The sequence below is a fragment of the Falco punctatus genome (genome assembly GCF_963210335.1).
Source record: "Falco punctatus genome assembly, chromosome: 8".
In the NCBI taxonomy this organism is placed as follows: Eukaryota; Metazoa; Chordata; class Aves; order Falconiformes; family Falconidae; genus Falco; species Falco punctatus.
In genome coordinates this window covers 1333313-1354128 of record NC_137588.1, presented here as the reverse complement: position 1 = coordinate 1354128, position 20816 = coordinate 1333313, and the positions used below count along the sequence as shown (strand labels likewise).

Here is a 20816-nt window from a genome sequence, read left to right as displayed (position 1 = left end):
TTCATGTTCTGTGACCCCTTATTCTTGCATTCCAATGTCACCTCTGTCAGACTGTTAAAGATCAACTTGACAGTTATTTTGAAAAACAGAACCTAACTTCATTAACCTCTTGTAAGGACACTTGATGTTAAAATATACTATTACCTAGTTCTAAGCCTAACATGGTGATGCACTTCATGGTTTGTTGCTCTTAATGCTCTATTAGCAGATACAATTCACCCCTTCTTATAGTAAATGAAATCATTATATATTTATTTGACTCTTGGGTCTAAGGTCCAGGTACTCTGATGTTTGTTATAGAAACTAACAAAACATTTTGGTGGGCCCTTAAAACCTTAATTGCTTTCTATTTAGAGATGTCCATTAGCCATTATCGATGAAAATGCTAAAATACCAACCATGCTTCCATCTCCCCAGTGAGACTGAAGCTGGGCAGTTCCCCATGTTTCTTGCTAATATTCAGGAGAGGTCTTCTCTCCCATAGTAAGTTTTCCTGTATAATTGGTCTCAGCTGCCCAGTTTGGCCTCTTAATGATTTCAAAGGTTTTATGATTTAGTAACAGAAATTAATAAAATAAGCCTGATACCAATTTCAGCCTAGGGCTTTCTTTTCCTCACTGTGCACCAGTAGTGAAGTTGATTGCTTTTCTAGCAGTAATATTCTTCCTAGGCATCTTTTCTAGGGAGTGCTGTAGAGTTCATTGCTGTGCTCTGAATTTCTCTTATTTGTCTAGGGACTTTGGGTTTTGTGAGGGTTTTTTTTTGTTTGTTTTGTTTTTCTTTTGGTTCACGCAAGACCTTAGCTCTAGGCTAAAGTCATATAAAAAAAAAAGGAAACGACAGGCGTCTTATTTCTCAATGTAATTTTACTTTATTAATTTTTGGTGCTGATGGAATCCCAAGCAAACCCTTTATTTGATCAGTTGAGGGGAAGAAGAAAGAGGTAGAGGGGCACCAGCTGTCAGTTGGAGTGCCTTTCCAAAAAGCTTTAGCCCAAACTTAAAGGAATAGCCATGTAGACAAGAACAGTATTTCTCAGTAGGTGCAGTTCTTTGATTTGTCTTGAGATGTCCCCTATGACAGGAGTCTGTGAGAAACTAGTCTGCCATCAGTTGTCAAAACTGCCTCTGAACGATGAAATGGAGAGGGAAAAGCTCTCATTATCTTGCTGCTCATCTACATCTCTTTCTTTTTCCTTTGATTCTTGTGGTCTGGCTGAGCTGGGGTCATCAGTGAAACTCCTGTCCAAGGTCTGGAGATGGGCAATGGGTTCTGTGTTGTTAATTGCATTGACTCTGAAAATGACGTCAGGGACAAATATCCAAATGACGATCTCCCATAGTAAAGCCCCGGATGACAGGGATAACTTAAAGGTCACACAGCTATGCACAGACACCTGAGCTGGGTTAGCTTATGGTATCTGAGCCACATGGCACTGCAGTGTAGTGCACAGGTGTTTCCTCATTCTAGATATATCAGAAATACAAAGCAGGCGTAAAACTAGAGAGGCAAGTTATCTCTGTAGAGTGCTGATGAAACTTCTGCAGAAATTCTTTATCTGCTTGTGGTAGACTTGCTTTTAACCTACCAGGAGTACAGACCTTGAACACTATAAAAACTCTCTTGTCTCTCAGTTCTGGGGAAATACATTCGTCCAACTGCCTCCTGAGTTCATGATGTACAGAATTCCCTTCCTTTCTATCTTCTTTGAAGTATCCAGTTGAAGCATGACAAGGGTCTGTGTCAAGAAGAATCTTGCTTTGAAATCATTAGATAAATCAGATTCAAATCCCGCTGACAGCTCTGATACCTCTTTCTCTTCCCTTGGCCTCTTCCTCAAAGGCAAATGCCCTGAATCAGGATATATAGCTTTTTGCTTTATCTGGAAGAATAATACGCAGGCCTGTTTCTTTTCAGAGTAATTGTGGGCTGTATCTCAGGACTGGAACACCAGTTCCATTGCCTGTATACACTAAGAAATGACTGCAGCACACAAACAATAGAATTTGTATGCATCTAATTCTGTGATTAATCCTTTTATCTCCTAGAATTTAATGATGGAGAAGGTTTTTTTTTCCTCATGCATATGCTATGTTTGCAGGTGACTGTTGTGAAACAGAGTGAAGCTTCCAGTGCAGTAGCACACTTGTGTATGTTTGGATTCTGATGGTAATATGCATATTTTCTAGATGTCATCATATCTCCAGGTAAGAAATCAGGGTGTTATACCTGCTCTCTTTGTTCCCCCATTCCCCAACATATTCCTGTATGACATAGCACTGGTCAGAGTAACCCAGACCGATCAGGAACCAGTTTCAAAACACTTCTATGGGCATGGACCTTCAGAGGAGCTCAGCAGTCTCTGTTAGCAGCAGTGATGTGTGTGGAAGCAGAGCTTGCTGCCAGTTCTAAGCAGGTTGACAGCAATACTGGTGACAAAAAACTCTGTCATTTTAGATACGAACCTTCCAAAAAAACAATTCTCAGCATTCTGAGCTCACAAAACACTCAAGGTTGAGACAGTAGAAATAGTTTCTATACCTTCCACTCCCACTGCCAAGAAGGATTCAAGCCTTGTGGGAAACTCTCTGAATTAATCCAGATACAGAGCTGGGCAGACAGAGAAGGTGAATGGTGTTGGCAGCTGGGGAGGAGTGCCAGTTAGCTGTTCTCTTCCAGACTTTCACTGCTGCACAGAGCAGTGTCCCCCTCTACCCACTTAGTAAATTTGTGACATCACCAGCTGTTACCAGGGAAACACAGAAACTACAGATTTGGATCTTGGCAGCTAGGTGCAAAGAGGAAATGTCCCTCCTTTGGGGGACAAAAAGGAAAGCTGAAACAAATTCCAGAACAGCTTTGAACTGGAACAAAGTTGTGGTAGGTTAATAATTCCAAAACAAACAATTAGAGCTGCTGAAGTGCTGGTGGTCCCTATTATGTCACTTACAGAAAACAAACATGGGAGATTAAGTGCAAGACTTCTAACTTCATGCAGCTTAAACATATCCTTCAGACATAAGATCCTTACTGTTGACTTACAATTTCAGTTCTGATCAGTGGATTTAACAAGTTGCTTTTAGAGATGTGATATCCTCTGACCAATTATTTTTTAGGAAGTGCTAATAATTGCTGCTTCTTGAGAAAGAGTTTGCTTGTGTTCCACAGCAAAGAAAGTATGCAGTGTTGAGTTTTGATAAAAATGTGTGCAAATACCATTACTGTTGTGATGAAATATGTGCTTTTAATAGCTTTTTTAAATGTGGGTTTTGTGAGAGTTGTTGTCTTTAGACATGCATTTTATAGCTTTTAAGTGCTTGAGATTTTTGAAGTTGCAGAAATCACATTTTTGTCTTTTAGTAACATTAGCTGATGTTTTATTTATGTTGCATGTTTAAATGAAAACACTGCTTTTTAAATGGTTTATTATTAAAGTATTGAGTAGTTGAGACCCAGCTAATATTAGCTCTTGTACAGGCCTGTTTGATTTCATTCACATTGCACACCTGCACATTGTGTGTGTGCTTGAGTTACCTACAAATGCATGCATCTTTGTTGCAAAGGCAGATGGAGCAAGCTTGAGTGAAGACTCAAGCTAACTCGAGTCTGGAATTGTAACAACTACTTTGTCTCCATTCATACCTGCAAGGCTGTGGGCTATATGTGGCTGTGCTTCCACCTGGAGATCTCATGTAAGAAAGGTAGAAGCTGCTATGCTCACCAGATGTGTGGGAGATCTGAAACGATCTGTGTGGAATGTTAAAGACCTGTATGCATCCTATTGGGCTCTCTCTCCGCTAAGGAGCAAAACTGTTGAAAAAATCCCCATGTTGCTAATCTGCTGTCAAATACAGCCATTGTGGAGGTTCTTATGTGGACATTGAGCAGCATGCCTAGTACTGTTCCATAACTGTCTTAAACAGCATGGAAACATGTTTAATCTGATTTTTATCTTCCATATCAAAAACCGGACAAGATCTGCTTTCCAAAAAATCAGTCTGTCTTTCCCCTGTTTTGTTGGTGGCCTTGGATCTGGGATTTCTATGCCACAAGATCAGTTTGCATACAGTCTGGATCTTGTTATCTGGAGCATGGTTCAATGTCCCCCATTGTGTCTTCTTTCAGTGGGATAATGACCAAGGAAACTGCTGAGCCATGGATGGATTGCAGGGATATGTCATGAGAAAGCCATTTAGAGTCATCTGCCCACATGCTGTGATGCTGGCTCACATTTTCAAAGAAAAGTTTCAGACAGAGGAGATCATGAGTGCTCCAAAGAACTTAGCTATGTATGCAAGTTCCTTTTTTTATCCTTTGGAGTGAGTCACTTTGAAAGGCTCCTTTTTTGGTCCTCTTTAGTTAGACTGCTGGTTCCTTTTGCTTGCATGCCCAGTCACAGTCCTGAGACTTATGTCTGGGGCTGCAACAGCCATTGGGGCTGTTGTTTTTCTCTCTGGAATGGTGGAAATGTCATCCTTTCCCACTTTTCTTTTATAAGGATATGAAAGATTATTCCAAAGGAAAGAATTTACTGCTTGGGAAGATTCATGTCCAACCAGGATGGGTCCCCCATGCAGACTTTCAGGTTGGAGGTATGCTCTGGAATTCCCTTGGGGAGCACATTTTGTTTTGTGTGCTACATTCATGGTGTTTGCAATCTCTGCCATGGTTTTAGAATTAGGTACACTCCTGTGGCCTGTGCACCCAATCCCAAGTACACTCTCCAAATGCTAGCTCCTCTGGAGCTACTCTGAAGTATCCACAAGGGATCAGGAGGAAGTACTGTGGCCCTGCGTGAGCCCCACACAGGCCTTTAGGAAAATAAATTAATATGACAAGCATGTGTTAATCTAACCAATACATAGCATTTATTATTTAACATACACCGGCACTTGTAATTGTAAATTACTACAGGGCACATTCACATTTGTGCTGATGTTCTTCCTATATGTGGTGTGGAGTATGGAACAGGAGGGGCAGTTTAACAGGGCACACAGGGACAGAAAGACAAGGAGCTCCTATATGATGCTTTCTTCAGCACAAACATGTCCACTCCTGGACTCAGAGAAAGGGGAGTGAAGGGAACTCAGTGAAGAGTATCCTTAGACAATAAATTAATTGTCTTTTTCATGTTTTCATCCTCCTTTTTCTCAGGAGGCAAATGGAAAGAATTTTCCACACCTAAACCTGAGAGTCATCCATACTACACATGTGTTTATCGAATTCAGCTGGATGGAAGCCCTGTCCCCTAAAGAACACAGCTGTGAAGAGCCAGAAAACAGATCATTACGTCAGGTAACTACATTGATGTGAGCTGATAACAGAAATGGACGCAGAAATGATTCTCTGCCTTCTGGACTGCACTGTGATGGGAAAGATGGTAAAGAAAATTTTTGCTGTGCAGATTATGATTAAGATAGATAATAAAAGTCCTTCTAAAGATGGCACTGTCGTTGTCTTTCTCAACATTCTGATGTACGTTGAGGTGCGGTTGCTGACTAAAGTGGCAACACAGATAATGAAGTTTTTAAAGGCCCTAATTCATAAATCTAATAACAGCACTAGGAGAAGCTGAGGTGTATTCTCTTCCTACTAGTGTATCATTAACGGAACTGGTATCACATTTTCCTTGTAAAATGGCTAATTCTGCAGTAGGGCTGAAAAAAAGATATGGTTTGACTTCCAGGCTCCAGTGGGCTGACCTTCCTGCTGCCTTCACTAGGAAGAAAGGGACACTGCATGAGAGACACTTTTCAAAGCAGTGCCTCATCTTCAGCCCTATATGGAGGGATTTTGTGGCCTGCAGCTAAGGGATACTTAGTGGTGTCATTCAGAAAGGGGATGCACTGGCTGTGAGCTGACACATGCCAGTTTTGAGTTGCCATGCTCCCCAAAAGGGGCTTTGCCAAAAAAGTGAATTCATCACCTATTAGAACACATTTTGGCTGTACTATGCAAGCAATTTAGTAGTCTTTGCGTATGAGTACTGGCAGTCTCTGAAACAAAAGCAGCAGGGTTGCTTTGTGTGCACTGGAGAATTTTTGCTATTGGCTCCTCTGGAGTCATGGTTCTTCACCAGATCCGTATTCTGAAGGCCTAAAGTGCTCTTAAAAGGGCTACTGCAAATTTATAAATCATAATCACAGTCCTCAGTTGACATGACAACCAGCACCACTCCTGCTTAGGATCTAGCCCTGCAAACCTGTAACCCTCTGTCTGTACCACGCTCAGTACTCACCCCTGAGACTGCTTTGTCCCTACCTTTTTTTTCAGTGGAACTTTTGTTGACAATGAAGAACATCTTTTTTTAAAAAAGCGTTAGAAGGAAAATTATATTCCTGGGTACTTAATGTTTCTGTGTTTGGGCTTCAGACACTCTGGGACATGCTGATTTGTTTAATAGCTACAGTCCTTGCTGGAAAGTTTTTAAATTGCCTAAACATTCCTACTAGTTTTATGGGTTTATAATCTGGTTTTTTTTATGTTGGTACAAATTTGACGGTGTACTTTCCAAGCTTCCATTAAATAGAGCCAACTTGCTATTGATAGAGGAATATCTCTGAAATAGCTTTCTGATGTCTTGCAGTGGAAGACTTTTCATTAACTCTGATTAGAAAATGAAAAACAACCTACCGTGTATTTCTTTTTTCAGTTCTTACTGTGCCCTAATGCCTGTGGGACTCCTGCTGGTGGAAAGGGGAAGAGAGTGAAAAAGTCCAGGGATAATTTAATGGAGAAAGGAGTGTATTTTCACTGTGCATTGTGTTTGCCAGTTACTGTTGTTATGCGGCCATCAAAGATCTCAATGCTTTGAAACTTCTCGCTTAGAGGCTGCAGTATGTTGGTGCTTTCTTTACATAAATACGTTTTACCAGCTCTTCAGGTGTCAGTGCTGCTTTAAAAATCAGTATAGAAAACTTTTGTAACTACACCATCTGTTTTCAGTTTTCCTTAATTTGGTGTCAGCCAAGCTGCTAAAGACCAGGTGGTTAAAAGGGACAGAGGTAAGCCTGCTGCATTTTGGGGATTTAAGCCTACCTTTTCCCCCTGTAAATGCTGACCTTTTCAAAATGAGTTTGTTTCCGCCACCCCCTGCAAAAGTGGAACGTAAAGCAAACAAAAAATGTTCGCTACTTTTATCAGTGGAGCCTAATTCCATGCATTCTGGCTGCTTTTCACTGACAGAAAAAATATTCCAAAATAATTAGAGCTTGGAAATGACACTCTGTATCACTGTAACAATAACAGCTAACTTTGCCTTTTGCAAAATATATATTTTCTCAAGGAAATTTCAACCTAATATGCCAATCACCAGTTATGATGACCTTGGGAAAATCTAGCCTAAAGAAAGTAGTGGATGTTTGTAGCTGTTTTGAACTCTCCTGACTGGAGCAGTTTCCCAATGAGGAACATTGTGCTTGTGTTACACCTTGTAGTGGGGTTGTCTCACTCGCCCTGTCTACAGCCTGGGACCTGGAGACTCTAATGAGGGAGCAGGGGCAGCTTCAGTCCCCTCTGCTGAGGAGCTTCCTGGGGAAGGAAAATGTGCTGCTCATCAAAAATTGGTGTAACCATGGTCTGATTATCTGCCTGATTACAGGACTAAACAGAGTTGGGTGGGTACCATTATATGCCGTGTATACTGGTTTCCTCTGTTCCCAGTAGCATGAGCCTTGGGAACAGTTAGTGAGATGGTTGGGAAGCTTGACGAGCTGCTGAATTCTTTCTTGTCTAGTTTTCCTTGTCTAAGTTGCCTCAAATTATCAATGAACATTCTTATGCATACAGATGACAATTTTCATGCTGAAAATGCAGTTACATACTTCTCAGGGTTTGCGGCTGGTTGAGCACCAATGAAGGAAATCCAAATGGATTTTGGTAACTGAGATGGGAAAGAAAAGTGTCTGGAAATGCCATTTCTAATGCTTTCTGGAAGATATTTCCATCAGACCATGCAAAGAACTCTTCTTATATATATTATGAAAGAAACAGAAGAATATAAATTTTTTTAAAAGTCTTTTAAAATTGAAAGTTTTTGAGAGCTTAATTAAATGTACTGTGAGAAAATTGTGTGGCTCACAGCTATTGACTTGAGGTGTATAGATTGTTGCTGAGTCCATGAATGAATAAAGCTTTAATGTCAGAATCAGTAACAATTGTCCTGTGCATCCTTTTATGTTGAAGCAATGAGAAAATATATACTCAGATTCCACATATATACTAAAAAGGAGCTTTTTGGATTGCAAGTAATGATGCTGACTTGTTTAAAACTTGCAGCCCTCTCTTAAAAGAAATTTTGCAGTTCAGGAATTTTCAAGGACTGTGTAGGAACAACGTGAAGAATGCCATCTTGTTGCATTTGCATGTCGGTTGAAATCCCGGAATACAGAGTTGAGGTGTGGTCATTTCGGCTTCACTCGTGCTGGATGCTGCCTTTGTGCTCCGCAGAGTTCACCCCAGCCCTGCTGCTGGGTCCTGCAAGAGGCACGCTACAGGTGCCGCCGCAGAGCTTTGGCTCACCGTGACGTGCATCTTTCCTCTTATTTAGCTGAAGCACACCTGCTTCTCCACCCGGGTTTATGGGCTCATTTCCCCCCGGACACCCTACAGCGCCCGTTCTGCGGCGGACGCCCCCGCAGTGGCACTCGCGCCCCTTCTCCGCGCGACTGCGCTCGGCAGCCCCGGCCGAAGGCGGTACCGTGCGGCGGGGCGCGGCGCTGGCCTCGGCTGCCCCCTGGCGGCGCCGGGCGGCGCAGCGGCCAGGCCGGGGAGCCGGCGGCCGGCGCTCCGTGCGCCGGTGCCGCGGTGGGGGCCCCGGCCGGGCGGGCAGGCGGCCGTGCTGCCGGGTCCTGCGGCGCGGGGCGGAACCCAGCTGCGCCCTGCAGGGGGCTCGGGGGCGCCGCTCGCGTCTCGGCGAGACAGGAGCGGGGGAGCCCGGCGGCTCCCCGGACACGTGCGGGAGGGTTGGCTGCGCTTCCCGGATGGGCACGGGTGCTCCCACCGCCGCGCTCGGTGCCGCGAAGGCACCCAGCGTTACCGCAGGGCAGGCGCCTCGCAGCTCGCAGAGTCGGCGGGCAGCAGAAGTAAGAACTGAGAACGTGCCAAAGGCGGCTGCAGAGGGGCAGCACTCAGGTGTTGCCGCTACCATGTACACAGAGGAGATGCGAAATGGATGGAAAACAGAAATATTTCAAGAAAGAGAAAGAACACCACTAGTGGTAAACATGTCTGCAACTGCAGACAAGGGGAGATGCATTGAAGAGAAAAAAAAGCTGGAGAAAGAAAAAAAAGAGCATAAGAAGAAAACTGAGCACTCTAGTTCCTAGATGTGACTTGGAAAACATTACCCAGCAGCCCCGAACTGAAACAGAAGATGTATTACTGCATATAATGAGAAGGGCTGGGAAGACAAACTGACCAAAGACAGAAAAATATACCCAGAGAGCTAGGGCAGACAAAAATCTCCTGGGAGAACGTCACAAAGACTGACCTCGTTGATGGCCTTTGATAGAATTCAGAGCTGGGAAGGTCTGGCAGAAATTTATATTTTTTTTAACTCTGAGGCTCTGTATGGAACTATAATATTGGGAACGACAGAACACTTTAAAACAAAATTAATTTTAAACATTGCTTAGATTAACATTTAAAACTATTGCTACTGTGTTTCAGTTTTCCAGGTGATTGATTATTTCTTTGTTTCAGAACACACAGTTTTTTGGTGACTATATTTCATGAAGACTGTAGGCAGATATTGCACATTCCAGGCATGCGCATTGTAGGTCCTTAACCCTGTCCTGTGTTAACTGCATTATTAAGACCACACGTAGAGATACTACATTTATGATCTAAATTTGTTCTTTAGGAGTGTGCCTATTTGTTTGTCACTAATAAAACACAGTCTTTAAGCACTGTGCCCTATGTAGATGTCTTGGATTTTCACCATTATTTTTCCTGTTTTAGAGCTATACCACCAGCAGGAGAAAACACACGTCTCAGCATCTCTGTGTTGCTAGCATGTGATACTACCATGATGTGTGCTCAGCATCTCTAGTGCTAGTCATATTTGTCATTATTTGATAGTAAAGAATATGTAGGTATGCATTTTTTGTGGTATTCCCAGCAGCACATTGTGTGAGTAACCAAACTGGAAGCAATATATTTCTTATTCTGAAGAAAATGTCATTTCTGCCAGCAAGTATGCCAACAGTTTGCCTTTTTCTGTGACTGTTTGTCTTGGATGTCTTAAAAATTTCCAATTATTTTAGATCTCTAGCAAAGAAATTTGGGCAGAGCTGGCAGGGAAGAGCTGACCTCAGAGAGGATGGACAGCAAGCTGAACAAGGAAGAACTGATCTCTAGGCCACAGGGCCTCTGCTTTGGTGAACCTCTTCCCAAAAGCTGCCTGCCACAGAAGTGCTTTGGGCTAATACTCCTTGGCATGGGATGGCAGGAAGTTCTCAAGAGCTGGAGGGTTGGTCGGTGGGATTAAGGTCTGGCTATGTTAGGACTGTCTAAATCAGTACTGATCTTAATTTTACAAGGGACACAGAGGCATCAAACATTTCCCTGGTGCCTTTAAGAATCAAGAATGATCAATGTTTGGGAAAATCTATTTTGCTGGTCTCTGCTGTTTGCTACTGTATACTAGATCTTCAGATACTTATCTTGAATTTAAGCTATTTAACTAACTTTTTTACATTTGTTTGTTTGGTTGGTTTTAAGCATTTCAATTCTTTCAGTTCATGTTTTACCCAAGAGGACAGATTACCAGACAGAGAATCTAAATGGCCTGGCTTTCTCTCAGGGGACAAAAGAGAACAGAAGGGCTGTGCTCCAGCAAGTACATGGTAGGTTCATTCAGGCTGCGTGGTGCTAATGTGGCTTTCAGACTGTTCTGAATGTAGGCAGATTTGGACAGCCTCTTGGAGTTGGTAAGGCTCCAGAGCGTGGCTTCACTCCATGGGGCACCTTGAAGTGGGAATGTCATGCAAGGGTCCAAGGTCCTTAACAGTTCACCAAGAATTTTCCACTCCTAACCCTGCAAGCCACTAATGCTGTTCTCCAGATCTTCCTTTGTAGGCACAAAAGCGCTTCTGTTTCTGTATTTTACTCGTTCTCTGATCAGTGCTGATGTCAAGCAATGAACAGTTGTCTTCTAACCTGGTGCTGTGGGGTTCTGTGCACCTCTAATAATATGCTGAACACCTTCGAATTCTATTGGCATCTCTGAGATTTTCAGGTTGTCAGAAATGTTGGGGCTCAGACCCCAGCCAAGTCCTCATTTGAAGACAGTATGTGATCCCTCAGTTTCTCCCCCAGCAAAGCAGCATGTGTTTTTCAAGGGCACGTGACAACAAGAGCTACTGCATTTGGTCCATGGACATGACCAGGGAGACGATCTTCCTTTTATGATTCACTTGACATTAACTCAGATTTCCATCACCATGGGAGAAACTCCCTTCCTGAGAGGAGTTCTCACTGGGCCTGCAGTCTGTCTGGTAGACCATAGTAGATTTTTCTGCTTCTCCCCATGTTGTAACTTTCTATGGCCAGTTTTGCCCAACGTCGGCTGGAATTATGTTGTTTAAGATAAAGGAGAGCTGTGTGATTCCCAGTCTCTGGCTCACCCCTCTCAACATCTGTTTTTCTGGCTATTTATGGTAAGGCTTTGCTTTGCTACCTGCTGTCATGATTCCTGGCAATGGGCAACACTTGTGTTTTCCTGTTCACAGAGTTTTATTCCCAGACTGAATTATAATTATGTGTGTGCACGTGTGTGTGTGTGCACATGCACGTGTAAGGACGCATGCATGTGTGTTTTAAATCAGTCTCACTAGCTTTAAAACCATAATGTTATCCCAGATCTGGGCTCTTCACACGGTGTTCAAGAGCTGATCCACACATAGATGGATCAAGATATTTGTTTATTGCATGTCTGTGCACAAAGCTAGCACCCCTCAATGCATATCAGAACTTTCTATACACTTTGAACAATTGTTTACAATTACGCTTAGTCGCACTTAATTCTTACTGGTTCTTACAAGTCTGTCTCCATTTAAAGGTACAGTGGTTTTTTTTTTCACTGTGCATGTTCTGTGGGAAGGGGGCTTTGTTAGTAGGAGGCCCTCTTCGCTCGCTCGAGGTGGATCTTTTAGTATGCTCATTAGGATAATTCACACATAGTTCCAGTAATTTTCTGTTTAGTCTCATTAACCACTTGGTTCTCCTCCAGGTTATCTTGCTGTGCCCCAGCTTAACATATTTATGATGTCTGTTCCTTCTCCCAAAGCCATGTTTTGTTAACTGTTTGTAAGAATTTAATTAACATCCTCTGTTTTTCAAATTCTTTCTCGTTTTTCACTGTATATATTTACTTTTTTGGTTTTCCCTCTCTTTTATAAAGTAAGTAATTCTTATATTAATATGATCTACTATTCCACAGATAAAGTATCACCATGAAAAAGAGAAGAGAAAACAGAAAGAATAAGGTAACTGAGATGGGCACAAAACTGGAGTGAAGAGAAAAGGTAACTATAGAGACAGGATTTCCCCTGGTGAAGAGGACATAGATTTCCATCATTACTCAATAAATCTGGGCAAAAGTTCCAGTGTGGGATCAATTTCTAAGGTCCCTGTCTATATGAATGTTAATTGATGGGCTAACATAATGGTGCTGGTGGTCTTCAGCATGAGTTCACTTCCAAACACAAGAGAAATAGCAGGAACAGCAGGGGAATAAAATACAGATTGATTCATCCAAAAGGGGCAACTGGACTTCGAAATCAAAGACTTCATCCCTGTAGGAAAAGATGTCTCCTGTAGTGCAGCTCCATTAGATGGAGAAATTCTGGCAAGGAGGAGTTTGACCGTTTATTTCCATAATTATGATGACAGACTGACCCTGCCTCAGGGAATCAAATCTTCTCCATTTGTGTCTTCTGAATGCCTAAGGAGAGATACCCGGCTCTCACAGGCTCCATCAAAGCTCTGAATACAGCTTCTGGCCCCTGTGGGAAGTCCTTGCTTTCAGGTACTGCAGGAATTGCAGCTGAGAGGAGCACTGACTGCAGTGGAAGGTGTGAGAGGCAGACAGACGGGAGGCGTCCCGAGAGCTCACCACAGGAACATATCTGTATCTGAGCAGAGACTTTCACGGGGAATGGCACCTTGAGCCAACGTGTCTGAAAGAGAGGATTAGCATGTAAAAGGAGAATAGGAAGTAGTCTCTTTGTTGCTACCTGGAGATGAGGCCTAGGGAAAGACCCAACAGGGTGGTTAAGGCAGGCTCCCCAAAAGTCGTCAGAATCGGAGTTGCCTACCAATTACTACACTGTGAGTTGTGGGAAAATTACTCTGAGGGGGAATTAGAGAAAACTGGGACCTAACAGAAGCATAGTATTCTAGAAAGCTTTTTAGGGTAAAATACAGTTATCGCTTTCAGGGTGGCTGGCATGCACGGAATCTACCACAGCTCCCTTAGGCACACACCCTGCCATCTCAGCACTGCTGATAGGAGTAATGGAGAGGGGAGGGGAGTGGAAACCCCACGGCCAGGCTCTGTTGTACTCCCTGCAGGAATGGGAACTTGATGGTACCACACAGCTGATAAGCTGCATAGCAGTTGTCACATGAAAAATGTATGAGAAGATGTCCACTGCTGAGCCAACCATTGTGGTGAAATTACTTTCCTCAGATGAAATAATCTCATTATAATACTAACACACACCTCCACCCCAAAGTTACCTGCCTCCAAGGTACTACTATGCCTCACTGGGCACATGATACCAATCGGTAACAAAAATATGTATGACTAGAGTCACTCAAGCTTCACCTAAAGGACTAGTCCTGGACTGGAATAAGTCCAAAGGGTGGTAGGGGGGAATTGTTGTCTGAACTCCTGAATTATCACACACTGACTCAGTGTTTCTCTAAAGTTGTTATGAATGAAGGGACTTCTAATCAAGGGAGTCAGCCTTGGGCAGGACGGGAAGCAAGGGATGGTGAAAAGAACACTGTTATCTAAAGTTACACAGAAAGAAGCCTCCAAGTGATGAAGTTCTGGCTGTAAGAGAAGACAAGCTGATAAGGTGTTACAATCCACAGAAAGATAGTTGAAAGTAGGACAAAGGTAATTGTGGTAGTGGGAGATCATGACCTCCAATTCAAACAGCTCCCCCCCCCACCCCCCCCACCCCCCCGGAAAAGGGCTTGGAGAGCACATGTAGTTAGTGAAAAACTTCAGTAGTGTTATCTGAGGAGGCGTACTAATTTACATTAGAAGTGAGAAACTTGTAACCAATCCTGTGTCTGATAAATGAATATGCAATGTACCATGAGGTATAAAAAGTGGACAAATGAGGGGAGAAGTTAGGGAAGACTCCACTGTGACTTCTGGGATCAGCTGATGGGCTGAACCTGTCTTCTCCCCCATAGGGATGCCTATCAGGTAAGAACTTTATGATTAACTCATGCTAGCTGTTATTAGGTGTGTTTTAAGCTTGTTTTGCAGTCAGTGTATTATCAATGGCAATCCTCAAACCTTACTCTGTCATGAACTTGTATTTTGTATAATAAAAAAACTTCATCTGAAGTTCATTTTGTACAAGTCTACAGAGATTTGAGTAGTTGTTATAAGGCCTTTAACTCAGTGATGCTGTCAGCGGAGGTCCCTGAATAGGTTAGTCAAATCACCCTCCAATACAGTAGGCTGTTAAAACACAGGTAGCGGATGTACTGATCAGACACAAGGGTCTTGTTTTTCTTGGAAAACTGATAGGCTGATCAAATATAAAGGATTTGAAGAACACCCCCCTTCCTAATGTGACATGATTCTTTGGTGTGTAACACCTCATTGCAGCCAGTGCGAACCAAGGGCTCAGCATTTTGGAGACGAAGGGTGAGCATGCTTGTGGAGATGTCACTTTCTCCCTTAGAGCCTTGGAAAAGAGAGATCTACTAGATCTGTTGGATCCATTGGATGCATTGGAGAATACTTCTAGTAGCCCTCTACCAGGAAATCCAGGTTGCACAGGTTGCACCCAATGCTAGACTCCTGTCAGCAGACTGGAGCCAAGGTGTCTGGCAAGGCTGGTTGGAAGTGAGTGAAAGAGCCTAACTCCAAACTGCAATCCATGGAGAGGCCATTAACAGTTTAGATGCCTTCAGTGATGGCAAGTTGTACAGGGAGACACTGGCAGTACCTCACACGCATGGCAAGGATCACAGCTCAGAGAGTTTGTGTTGAGGTGTTTGATCTGTACTAGGTTGTAGCAGTAAAGCTAAGTGGAGTCTTGCACCTAATTTGTTGGTGTGCTAAACGGTAAACTGACAAAGTGTTAAAGTGACTCAGGCTCCCAGTGGAAGGGATTTTATTCCATGCATACATAACAAGTTCATTTGTCTTGCTCTTCCCAGAACGGAGGGCTTTGCGTCCAGACTGGTCAGTGTTGGGACCATTTTGCCAGCCTGCAATTAGTGTACGTTTATAATTCCTGTGGCGCACAAATATCCATAACATCAAACACTCACTTGATGAGTTTTTGCTGGGTACCCGGAGCAGAAAAGCAAGAGTTGCAGAAGCATACGTGTCAGTGGATACCCAGAAGTACCATCAGGACCTTTCACCATGGCAGTTTGCTGCGACAGAGATTCCTTAGCTTGCTGTGACTCATTTTGATTACAGAAACAGCTTAACTCTGGCCACAGCCAAGCCCCACACAGCCGCTCGCTCATCCCCCCTTGGTGGGGCGGGGGAGAGAATCGGAGGGGTCAGAGCGAGGGAACTCCTGGGCTGAGATAAAGACAGTTTAACAGGTAAAGCGAAAGCCGCGCGCGCCAGCAAAGCAAAACACGGAATTCGGAATTCGTTGCCCACTCCCCAGGGGCAGGCAGGTGCTCAGCCATCCCCAGCACAGCAGGGCTCCCTCACGCCCGTGGCTTGGGAAGACAAGCACCATCACTCCAAACATCCCCCCTTCCTCCTCCTTCTTCTTCTTCCCCCAGCTTATACATGGAGCATGAAGTTCTATGGTATCAATTACCCTTTAATTAGTTTGGGTCAGCTGTCCTGGCTGTGTTCCCTCCCAGTTTCTTGTACCCCCCCCAGCCCTCTCGCTGGCAGGGCCTGAGAAGCTGAGGAGCCCTTGGCTTAGTGTAAACATCGCCCAGCAGCAACTGAAACCAGCGGTGTGTTACCAGCATTCTCACACCAAATCCAAACGCAGCAGGGCAGCAGCGACTGAGAAGAAAATTAACTCTATCTCAGGTGAAATCAGGGATACCGCCGCCCCCCCCCCCCCAACTATGCATCAGTGCATGCCATGCTCAAGTGAGCTGCTGCTGTAGAGAGGCTGTGTGTGCCTAGGTGGAGCCCCAGACCATCACTATCTCACTCTTAGTACCTGGACTCTGCTGGTACACTGGTTAGTGTTGAAATCAGCCCCATCATGATGCAAAAATAAACAGAATGCCCTCAAGCTCTGCTCTAACCAAATGAGTGAAATATAGCCAGGACAAAAAAATTGTGAAAAACCCAGCACCAATTCTTACTGTGCGACGTTTTCTTGGCGTAGACCTGTCTCCATGGTATGTCTCTTGAACTGTGCAGAAGTGGATGAGGTTTAGATGCTAAGATATAAGGTGTCCTTCTAGGCTTTAAAGCAATAAAATCATACAGCTGTGCTTTGTCACTTGGAGGTGAATGCTCACAGTGTAGGAGTAGGCATTAGCCTACTTAGAAGCAGTAGCAAGTTTTACCATATTAAAAAAAAATAAAAAAAAAAATATTTAGAAACATTTGATGTTTCCAGTGCTGGGCTACAGCTGAAGACAGTCATATAAAGTAATGCCACAGCTTTACTAAACCACATTTTGACCATTTCATTTCTCCTGCCTGTGTCAGTGGTCCAAGCCCATTGTGCAGCCATATGGGAAACCCGCAGCAGAGGGGCAGTGTGGTGTGATTCACTTCTGGCAGGTTTATGTGACAAAAGGATGGGTCCTGTGCAATCATTGACATATAGATTCAGGTACTGGTGTTTCAAAAGAAGGATTTCCAGGCTTTTCAGTTTGAATGAAAATAATCAGGAACCTAGTCTTTTATTTTTGGCAGCTCTGCCTGTTGTCCAGGTGTAATTGGCATAGATGATGCTGATGTTTTCAACTATACCGCATAGTTATTTGGTAACATCTTACACTATTTCAAGGAATAATAATGAAATTGTCAGTATCTGCCACAGTTGCAAAGGTGCAATGTTGTCCTGTAAAAATATGTTTGTTAATGTGAGTGCTCCAGTAGATTTATGCACAGTGAAGCTTTGAAAACGTCACTTACGCTCCTAATTTTTCTTGTCCAGACTGAGGTAAATCTGGTGAGATGGAACAGCTTGTATGTGAGGGCCACTCTGTGGAGGTTCTCTGTGTTGTGTGTCAGTGGCTCATCAGGTGGCTGTAGGCATTCAGGTAGTTCATGGTTTTGTTGGAAAATCATGCTGCCCAGCACGGGCCGTCCCTCACACTGAGGCAGCAGTGGGAAGCAGGCCTCTCCCAGCCCTGCAGGCTGGGGAGCCAGCACAGCCTCCACAGAGCGGGTATCGGCCTCCACAGAGCCGGTATTGGCCTCTACAGGGCGGGTATTGGCCTCCACAGGGTAGGTATTGGCCTCCACAGCGCGGGTATCAGCCTCCACAGCATGGGAGACAGCCTCCACAGAGTGGGTATCAGCTTCCCCTGAGCGGCCTCCGCAGCGCGGGTACCGGTCTCCGCAGCGCGGGTGGCGGCGGCGCGGCAGGCCGCAGTGCGCACGGCGGGCCGGCAGGGGGCAGCAAAGCCCTTCAGGAGCGCGGCGGCCCGGGCGCGGGGGTGCGAGCCGCTCCGGTACCGCCTCAGCCCTCGGGATCCCGGCTGCTGTCCTGTGCGCCCCACGGCTCCCACGAACTGCGGCCCCAGCCTCGGCTGCCCACACTGTGCGGGCGGGGGCAGCCCCCTCAGCCCAGGGCCGGCGGTGCCCCTCGCCCTCCGGGCAGGCCAGGCAGCCGCCGCGGCCCTCCTTCCTCCGAGGGAAAAAGCGTTGCTGTTGTGCTAGCGAGACCCTTACCCGGGGAAGTGTTTGTGGCGGGGCTTTGCCGACCAGGACGCGGCAGCGCTGCGGCCGAGGGCTGGGGGCGGCCAGAGGACAGGTACGTGAATGGCTGCGGCTCCATTTCCCGGGGTCCGGCAGGCCGCGGCGGGCTCTGCACCACGCCGGACCCTCCCCGCCCCTGGAACCGGCCGTGGCCCACTGTCCCACAGGGAACGGCGGCTTTCCTAGTGCGAGGCCTTAGAATCAGAGGGTCGTTTATACTGGGAAAAACCTTTAAAATCATCGGGCCCAGCCGTTGCCCCCCAGCACTGCCCAGCCCGCGGCTGAGCCATGCCCCTCGGTGCCACAGCCAGGCGGTTGTTGAGCGCTTCCAGAGGTGGTGACTCCACCGCCTCTCTGGGCTGCCTGGTCTAGCGCTTCGGCACCCTTTTTGTGAAGAAATTTTCCCTGATATCCAATTTAAACCTCTCTGGCGCAACTTGAGGCCCTTTCCTCTTGTCCCGCTTGTTACCTGGGCGAAGGGACCGACCCCCACCTGCCCACGGCCCCCTGCCAGGCAGCTGCGGAGAGCCCGCTTCCCTCCCGGGGGAGCGGGTGTGGAGAGGGGAGCCACAAGATGGCAGCCGCGTCTGGGGCAGGGAGCGGGCCGGGAGCGGGCCGGGAGCGGGCCCGGGGCGGGCCGGGAGCGGGCCCGGGGCGGGCCGGGAGCGGGCCCGGGGCGGGCCGGGAGCGGGCCGCAGCGGCTCTCCCGCGGGCCCTCCCGCTTGGGCACGGGACCCCGCCGGCCTCAGCCACCGCCTCACCTTGGTGGCCCTGGGCGGGCCAGCATCGCTATCAGGCTGCCAACGTGCACGGTTTCGGCCGGCTGCAGACAGGTTACACTGCCGCTGTAAAGACTTTGTGAAGATTAAAACTCTGACGTTGAGCGGATCCCGCTGAAAACTCCTTATGGCAGGGCAGTTTCACACTATTGTCCCTAGTTTATTAAATGTGCAACAATCGGCTGATATCGTGCCCAGTAATTTAACATTTTGTTTCTTGATGACTTCCTACATCTTTTTAGTAGGTTTTGTTTTGGACAAAGGTTTTCTGTGTATTTATTCTCTTCTAAACCAAGCACTGTGTGTAACATTCAGACATATTGTGAATAAGCAGAATTTGTTAGCACGTTAAAATGAAATGATTCCTAGTTAGCACAGGATATAATCCTATATTTAGGCTTCTGACTCTCTTTTATTTGGCACCACAACTTTTTATCTTGGACACACACCTTCAGTGCTACAAATTAATCTTAGCGGCAATGCGGTGTCTCACCTCAGGCAAAGAAACCTTAGTTTTGTAGTAGTAGTGACTAATGTACACGCCTGCCCCCGCTCTCTTTCTAGCCTTCTATTCATAAGCAACGTATCAAGGGTGGACGAATGCCAGCAGAACAGCCTGTCTTCGGGAAAGATACTAGCTTTTTTTTCACCCTTCTTTGACTCTACTTGCGCTGGCACAGAAAGCCTGTCAGTACAACCTCCATCGTTACCTTATTTTTCCTTGTTTCGTTTCCTCCTACTCCAGCTCCCTCCAACCCTTCAACTTCTTCCTGATAAATATCTTGACGCTGAGGAAGGTGCTAACAGGAGTTTGTGTGCGTTTTAATTTAGAAGTCATTCTTTCTGAGATTGATTCAGGGAATCGAAAGTCTCTTTGTAACTGTCACCTGACTGTTTCACATCTGATACAACTGCCTGGTCTTTTTTGGTCTGGTTTATTACAAGCTGCCTCGTAGCCACTGAAGAACTCGAGCTTCTTGCTGAAATCGCACCCAGCCATGCATGCCCTTCTACAAGGCGATGGAGAAAGGAGGTCTGCAAGAGTTCACGCTAATAATGACTCTAAATGCCCATTTCCCACACATCTTTCCTAGCACAAACAACGAAAATAGTCCACTTGCAGAGAGTCTGATTCAGCTTTCTTGCATTCCACAATAACAGATGGATTGCTAGACTGTTTACTGTTGCTTCCCACAAACTTCCTGTTAGTAAACTCCTGTATTATTTATGAAACAGAAAAATTACAAAGAAGTATCTTAGCTGATTACTGCCTGCTGATGAACCACTGCCAGAGAAACTTTTTATACAAATATGTGCATGGGAGCAAAGATCACTCCCGCTGCAGGTTTTTTTTTTATATTATTTTTACAATTGTTTCACAATATGCCGTGACCCTGTTGTGCTGCTCTCCCGAGCAGGTATTTCCTGCACCCAGACATTTACAGTTGAATCGAGGTATCTGTGAATGTGTGAAGGGGGTGGGGGGGGGTGAGGCATGCATACAAGTTAGAGATCAGCTATGAATAAGAAATGTTTAAAGCCTTTTTGTTTTACAATGGCAATGATGAATGAGATGTTACTAATGTGATATTAATCTCTGCTGACCTAGCTTAAGAAGTCGGCTGTCTTGGAGCTGTTGGCAGAAAACTGAGTGCTGTATCGATCACCTTTGTGCTACTTCTGACACAAGTAGACAGTAAATGTGAAGAAACTTTATTTTCCTCACAGTTTAGCTGTTAAACTCCTCAAAACACATGAGCTGAGAAGGGCACTTTGCACTGCATACCGTAGGTTGGACTGATTTTTGACTCTCAGTGGTGTGAGGAGGCCAACCTAAAATCTGTTTGTACAGTTACATCAACAGAGCTAGCAGATTTTAAAAAGTCTGTAATAAAAAAGAGCAAAATGTAATGCAG

At 45.2% G+C, this 20816-nt stretch overlaps 2 protein-coding genes across 2 annotated transcripts in view; one reads left to right on the top strand and one right to left on the bottom strand.

The window, feature by feature from the left end:
• The first annotated feature begins 15136 nt into the window (after nucleotides 1-15136).
• Nucleotides 15137-20816, top strand: part of SPATS2L (spermatogenesis associated serine rich 2 like) — a 726913-nt gene continuing 721233 nt past the window's right edge. The window contains exon 1 of the mRNA XM_080400582.1: nucleotides 15137-15813. The gene's annotated coding sequence lies outside the window, so the exon portion shown is untranslated. The remainder of the gene's footprint in view (nucleotides 15814-20816) is intronic.
• Nucleotides 15807-19900, bottom strand: LOC308068477 (uncharacterized protein; the record flags this gene model as incomplete). The annotated part of the gene is made up of 3 exons (XM_080399184.1): nucleotides 15807-17258; nucleotides 17333-18315; nucleotides 19843-19900. The coding sequence occupies 3 exons, from the start codon at nucleotides 19898-19900 to the stop codon at nucleotides 17190-17192; spliced, it is 1110 nt and encodes a 369-aa protein (XP_080255310.1). The 3' UTR covers nucleotides 15807-17189.